Source organism: Leishmania donovani, chromosome 7, assembly GCF_000227135.1.
Source record: "Leishmania donovani BPK282A1 complete genome, chromosome 7".
NCBI lineage: Eukaryota > Euglenozoa > Kinetoplastea > Trypanosomatida > Trypanosomatidae > Leishmania > Leishmania donovani.
The window spans coordinates 567,914-574,647 of record NC_018234.1 but is presented as its reverse complement, the minus strand read 5'-3'; the positions used below and the strand labels follow the sequence as shown (position 1 = coordinate 574,647).

At 60.4% G+C, this 6,734-nt stretch overlaps 2 protein-coding genes and 1 pseudogene across 2 annotated transcripts, besides 1 other annotated feature; all 3 read right to left on the bottom strand.

The window, feature by feature from the left end:
• Positions 1–1,822: 1,822 nt before the first annotated feature.
• On the bottom strand, positions 1,823–2,260 carry LDBPK_071280 (annotated as a pseudogene).
• Positions 1,823–2,260: a sequence feature.
• A 346-nt stretch (positions 2,261–2,606) lies between these two features.
• LDBPK_071270 (hypothetical protein, conserved) lies at positions 2,607–3,521 on the bottom strand (the record flags this gene model as incomplete). Its single annotated transcript, XM_003858511.1, has 1 exon — positions 2,607–3,521. The coding sequence occupies one exon, from the start codon at positions 3,519–3,521 to the stop codon at positions 2,607–2,609; it is 915 nt and encodes a 304-aa protein (XP_003858559.1).
• A 1,556-nt stretch (positions 3,522–5,077) lies between these two features.
• LDBPK_071260 (fatty acid desaturase, putative) lies at positions 5,078–6,331 on the bottom strand (the record flags this gene model as incomplete). The annotated part of the gene is made up of 1 exon (XM_003858510.1): positions 5,078–6,331. The coding sequence occupies one exon, from the start codon at positions 6,329–6,331 to the stop codon at positions 5,078–5,080; it is 1,254 nt and encodes a 417-aa protein (XP_003858558.1).
• Positions 6,332–6,734: the final 403 nt, after the last annotated feature.

Genomic DNA, 6,734 nt, shown 5'->3' with positions numbered 1-6,734 from the left:
AACAGAGAAGGCAAGACAACAAGAGGGAGAGATACAGTTGCCAGGGAGAAGGATAGATGGGAAGAGAGACGAGCAGTGCCCACAGCCGCCGCGGCGGGCGTCACACAAGGGCGGCGTGCCGGACTCCTTCCCAGCTGGCCTCCGGTCGCACCGTCCCTGTCTCCCCCTTCCTCCGCGTCACCACTTCGCTGAGAGGGAAGATCCGCTAGGTTAAACAGAGGCACACGAAAGGAATACGAAAACGGCTAACACAAGGGAACGAAACAAAAAAAGAAACAACGAAGAAGAGTGCCACTGCCAGCCACCCCGCACGCACCCGCTACGGAGACACACACACGCACGTGCACAGCGTCACGCGGGCATGCCTCCCTCCCGGCACAAGGCACCCTAGACAGACAGGGAGAGAGAGGAGAGAGGGAGGGAGGGCTATACGTAAAGGGGAGCTTGTGGACACACGGAGAGGTCGGGGGGGAGGCGGGGCGGGGTGAAATGTGGCACGCAAGACCACTGCTGAGGGAGAGGGATGAGCAGTGGCAGACTCACGGCAAGCACGCGCGAGCAGCGAACGTGAAGAAGATGCCGACACGGTCGATTCACTCGGCGGTCGCTTTCTCCTCTCATGTCTTCGTCGCCCACCGTTTGCGGCATTACTCGTCCCTCGCCCTACCCCGACGGTGTTCTGCCTCACGGCCGCCCCCGAGGAGTTCCTTTTCTGTCCGTCTTCGTTGCTGCTACGGAATTATCACGCAGACGTCAAGTACCCTACGAGAAGAGCATGAGGAAGGCGAGCATCAGCGCGAACAGGCCAATGGCCTCCGTCAGCGCGAAGCCGAGAATGGCGTAGTTGAAGAGCATCTTGGTCAGGTTGGGCTGGCGAGCGCAGCCTATCAGCAGGCAGCCAAAGATGGCACCGATACCCAAGCCAACACCACCGAGGGCGATGGCGGCGAGACCGGTGCCGACGTAGTGCAGGCCCTGGACGGAGAGGGCGACAGTGGAGGCCTGGCGAGGGGCAACCACGAGCGCACTGGAGGCGGCCGCCGCGCGACGGGCGACGGGCTGGGCGATCACACGGCGCATCATCTTGCTTCAAGGAAAGATTTTAAAGTTATATGAAAGCGAAAACAGAAGCCGATCTCGAGGAAAAGTGCGTAACGATATCGGCGGATGGGCGTGCACGCGCAGATGGACTCAGTAGTGAGTAGGCGCGTGCTCGAGTGTATGTGGGAGATCAAAGTCGAATAGGAGTCAGGTGAATGAACAGATGGAGAAGAGCACAGGACGAAACCGACAGCTCACCGTAAGCAGCAGAGAGATAAAGAAAAGGAGCGAAGCCACGCCGTAATACTGGCGTCCAAGAGAGGGAACGATACGCTCGCTAGAAGGGAGGTGGCGGAGGAGGAGTTCCTTTTCGGGCAAAAAGAGTGGCTGCGCCTCGAGCTCGTTCTTCTTCTGTGCCGCGCTAGCGTGAGCGGACGGCATTCTGGCGTGTCCACAGACAGACACGCATAAGAACAACGCACGCGGGTTCGTCTCCGTCTGGTCTTTACTCGATTTATCCAGCTCATGCACACGCATGCCGCGCGCCTTCCTCGACGCAGCTGCACACGTCGTGCTACCCACTACTTCTCCGACTGCGTGGGCGGCTTTGGTTTAGCGATCGGCTTCGGCGCCATGCGCACAATCGAAGGGCCCGAATCCTCCGGGCGAAGCTGCTGCGACCGGCTAGATGCGCTGCCGCTCGTCTGCGCCTTCGCCTTCAGCTCTCCCGCGATGGCCTGCGCCCTCTGCTTGAGTAAGCGCCTTGCCTCGACAGCCTCCTTTACAGCGGTGGTGTGCGGCTTGGCTCCTTGTGCACGGAGCTTCGCCTCGAGGCGGCCCTGATTGATACGCTTTTTGTTACCGCCTCGGGTGATCTTCGCCGAGTGGCCCATGATGGCTGCGAAGCTGAAGGGGGGGGGGGGTTGAAGAGCGAAAGGCGGGCCGGGGTGGGGTGGACTCTGCAGCTGTCAAAGTAGTGAAGGTTGCAGAAGAAGCCGGAAGCGAAATGAGCAGCGGATGCTGCACCGTTGGTTGAAACGATCGAGAGACAGCGGAGTACGGTGAGAGGGAGCAGTATCAGCTGGGCCAGAGAAGTTTGAGCGAGGACGGAGAAAGGATAGGGGAGAGTGAATGTCGCCACCGCTGGAGGCAGCAGAGCTGCCGCATACACCGATGTCAATAGAAGGAAAAGAAGGAAAGGCCTGTTAGCAGCGGCCATGTTGTGCGTACGCGGAGCGGCACCGTGCGCTGCACCGCATCAATCAGCCTTTTTCCGTTGCGCAAGTTCGACGATCCGCTCGTTCAGCAGAGAAGCAAAACAACTGAAAGAGGAACATGCGGAGAATGTGGAGGTGGATTGTGAAGTAGAGGGAGGGCAACCACCACGTGCATACACGTACACGAACCACCTCCACCTCTACCACTCACAGCCACACAGCTCAAGGCGACAGAGACAGCCCTCTGCTTGGCCGCCGCGACAACACACGAGAAAGGGTAGTGATGCGCGCGTGTGCGCCGGAGCGTGTGTGAGCAGATCGAGAGGGACAGAGACAGAGATGCGTATGTCATCCTCGTGGCTCATCCACTTCCCCGCGGCGCAGCGCACGTTTGATCTCGCGGTCTCGCTGTTGCGCTTGAATGCGCACCTCGCGCACGTGCTCCTGCCACGCCGCCTTCTCTTGAAATCGCTTCTTGTCCGTATAGCTCGACTTCGTGCGGCCGTGCCGGAAGTTCTCAATCGTCTCACCCTCCCCGGTGAGCGTCGCGGTCAGATGCGCCTCCCACGTCTTCATCGACTGGGCCACGAGCCCTGAAGATGCGGAGAAGCGGCTGGTGGACGTCTTGGGATGCTTCTGCAAGGCTCCCGTGGCCGACTTTCCATCGGTGTCGCGCTGCTGTTGCCCCGCATCTTCCTTCTCCGGCGCGGGTCGCTTGCGCAGGACCGGCGGTGTGTCCTCCAGCCAGCGCCGCATTGCCGGTGCCTCCCGCAGAGAAGTGGCGGCAGCGTCGCCGGCACTATCGACGACCTTCACGGGCATTCGATAGCTGAAGTAAAAGAGTGGGTTCGCGTGCGAGAGAACCGTGTCAAGCTGGCCAGCCAGCGCCGGCATCGCAGTGGAGTGCACGTCACGCATCAGTCGCTCAAAGCATGCCCTGTTGGTCAGCGTGTACAGCCAAACCGTGTCCTCCTCGGACAGCGTAGCGCGGGTGCAGCAGAAGGCGTTCTGCGGAACGGGCTCGGGCTGACCAAGGTGACGCTGGGACAGTACCCGTCGCAGTCGCTGCTCCCGCTGCAATCGCAGCTTGGTGACCTCGACCGTTTCGACTGTGTGCGCGCCAGAGAGACTTTTCAGGGCTGCGCAGCGCGCTAGCTCATCTTGCATGTCGTCATCCTCGGAAAGAGGCGCTGCGCTGGAGCCCGAGGAGGAGCTGTGAAAGGAAGCCTCGGAGGACGAAACCGCGTCGTCGGGCGCACCCATTGTCAGGCAAAGATCGGCGTGTACGTGCGAGGCTGGCAAGAGGACGAAAACGCAGAGTCGAACAGATGTAGAGAGACGAGGGGGATGGTAGAAGGGAGAGCTCGATGTCACTTGAAGAGTCTTCAGGCACGCACATGCAGGTGTATGCGCCGGTCTGAGGTCGTGCTTCGTGGCACACAATGAAGTGATCCCCCGAACGAGGAGCAGGTGGAGGCCTCTTGGTTTGCGTGGTCAGTAAGGCCCGCTTCGCGGGCCCGTCTGCTTTTCCTGCCGCCTCCGTCGTCTTTGCACAGACACGTGAGAGAGCAATGTAGAGAGCCAATCTGGCGTGGCAAACCGCCACCGCCGAGGAGGGCCGAAAGGCTAGGAGGTGAAGAAGCACCCCTCCCCCCCACCCCCCCCACCCCAACCACCTCGTTTACAGGTGTCACTGCACATCTGCCACAAGTATGCACATGTGCTTCTGCCAGAGTGTCTTACCATGTGTGCGCCTACGTATGGGTTTGCGTACTATCACACGTGCAACCGCAAGGACGAGAGGCCAGGCGCTGTTCCACGTCTAACGGCAGCATTGGGCTCTCTCTGCCACCGAGCCCTCTTCCGCCTCTATCGCTCTTTATGCTATATCTGCACTGCTCGGGCTAAAACACAAACTTGTCTCTGCCCTCTGCACATCATGCTCCCTCCCTGTGTCGAGGAGCTCGAGCAGAGGGAGCGGCTAGTGCGACCGCGTCGCTTGCGAATCAATGAGCCTCTTTCGCTCTCCTCGCACTTCATTGCGTGCTCCTTCATGCGAGTGCCTTACCGCATGCACCACGCTCACGCACCGCCGAGGTTGCCCGCGATCACCACAACAACAGTGCGAAACGGTTGAGCAACAGACTGAGAGAAAGATACGAGCGAGCGCACAGACACGTGCACACCGAGAGAGCCCAAGTCCGCATTTACAGTGCAGTTCGGTGACTAAGCCAGCACGGGGAAACAGACGGCGGGTGGGAATGCAACGACGGCGACCCAGGGGGATTAGGAACGGATGGGGGGCCTCGTGAGGGAAGCTTCAGAGGGCGCCAAAGAAACGAGTGAAACTGGAGGGGGCGGGAGGAGCCACCAGCACGCGCAGACGCCGAGCCGCCCACACCAAGAGCAACGGCAGCGTGCATGAGCAAGGCACACCTGAAAAGGGGGCGGCAAAGCCGCCCAAATGCATATGTGAATACGCAGCTCTTGCGCGAGCATCTTGGCATCAGAAAATCAACGCGCGGGAAGAGGGAGCGACGAGATCCTATGACGAGGGGGCGTCACCGCCGGAGGGGGAGGGGAGGGGAGGGGAGGGGGAGACCGAGTTAAAGACTAGCTCGGGCAGGAAGGAGTAGCAGGAAGAGCACCGACCCGCACAAACAAAGCAATTCCTCCCTCGGAACAACAACAACGAGGCAAATCCCCTGCTGCATGATTAACGATAGGCATCGGCGGCGTGCATCTCTCCTCACACGCACACAATACCCGCTCTCCTCCTCCTGCCTTCACGTGGCACCGCTGCTTCGCCCTCGGGAGTCTTAGTTCCCAGCAACGATGAACTCGGCCACGTCACCTAGGTTCTTGAAAGTTTTCTGGAGCGACTTCATGTACGGACGCGAATCGTACTTCAGGCCGTTCTCCTCGAAAAGTTTCCGCACTCGCGGCGCCAGTTGGACGAAGCGGAACTGTGGCATGGTAGGGAACAGGTGGTGCTCCACCTGGTAGTTAAGGTAGCCCATGAACCACGTCACGAACCACGACGGTGTCACGTTCATGGTGTAGATGGCCGCGTACTCGACGAAGTGCGCGTGTTCATCCTCCGGAAGCATCGGCAGGTGAGAGTGGTTGAGGGCGAAGTTGATGAAGATGTAGGCGGCGCTGAAGGCCTGGGAGAAGAGAACACCGCCGAGGCCTTGCCAGAACGAGACCTGCAGCTTGTGACAGATAACGCCGACCGCGATCCAGCGGCACAGGATGGCAACACCCTCTGTGTAACGCTGAGTGCGCATGGCGTGGCGGACGTGGAGGAAGAGCTGCCAGTATAGGGCGACAAGGGAGCAGGTGACGGGGCCGAAGAGGAACATCTGCAGGGAGATCCAGCGGCGAATGTTCGCGATCCTCTTGCCGCGGAGCGCGATGATCTTGTTGAAGGCAACGAGAGGCAGCGTCTCAAGGTCCACGTCATGCCGGTGCTTCTGCGGAGTGGCGTGATGCTTGTTATGCTGCGACCGCCACCACGACGCGCTCATTCCATCGCCGAGTCCGTAGAGAACCTCCTGTATTTTAATGTCCAACCACGGAATGCCCGTGACGCTGTAGTGCCCGGCCTCGTGCATCCACCAGCCACAGCGCCCCTCCGCCACTCCAAGGATCACCAGCGCGATGGGCCACAGCATCGGAAGACGGAAGAGCATGTAAAGACCGATGGCGTGCATCAGGATCAGCTCAGAGAACCGGTAGACGATGTGCGGCCAGCTGGCGTTAAACAGGCCCTCCTCCACGCACGCATCATGCAGCGCCTTGAAGTCTCGCGAGAGCTTCGCCAATCGCTTCTGCTCATCCACGTCGACGCTGTGCTGTGGCGGCGCCGGGCGATTGGGCAGCCGCTTGAGATACTTGTCCGCCCTAGGCAGCTTCAAGTGGAACTGCTGGTACGTCTCGGTGGCGTCGCCGCTGCCGAGGTAGTATTTCAGAATGCTGCCGCCTGGATGCCGGAAGTCGGTGCAGTCGTAAAGGACGCCATCGATCAGCACCTCGTTCCGTTGGTGTGGACGGACGTTGTCAGGGGCCATTACACAATCCAGACGTAAGCAGGCGAAAGAATGGGGATGGGTTAAGACGTAAGGAGATGGCGCGCTTTAGTGCGCGGAATAGTGGCGCAGGGAGTGAAGCGGACGGGACGAGAAGGGCGAGATGATGATATACACAATTGTACGTGCGCCGAGGCCGAGCACCCTCACACATGGCGCGCGGCAGTGAAGAAGCGGGCACTATTTCTTCGTTACCGAATCCACGCGCTGCCCTACAGCATGAGCGGAGCGCCGCTCCACCACAAGAGCCCGTCACGGGCCCCCCACCATCCGCGTCGTGCGAAGCGGCCGCACACACACGCGAGTTGCAGCACCGCGCCGACTCAGTTACCTGAGCAGGGCCTGGGCCTCACACGCTACCTGCTCGCAAGCCCCCGCCTCGCGG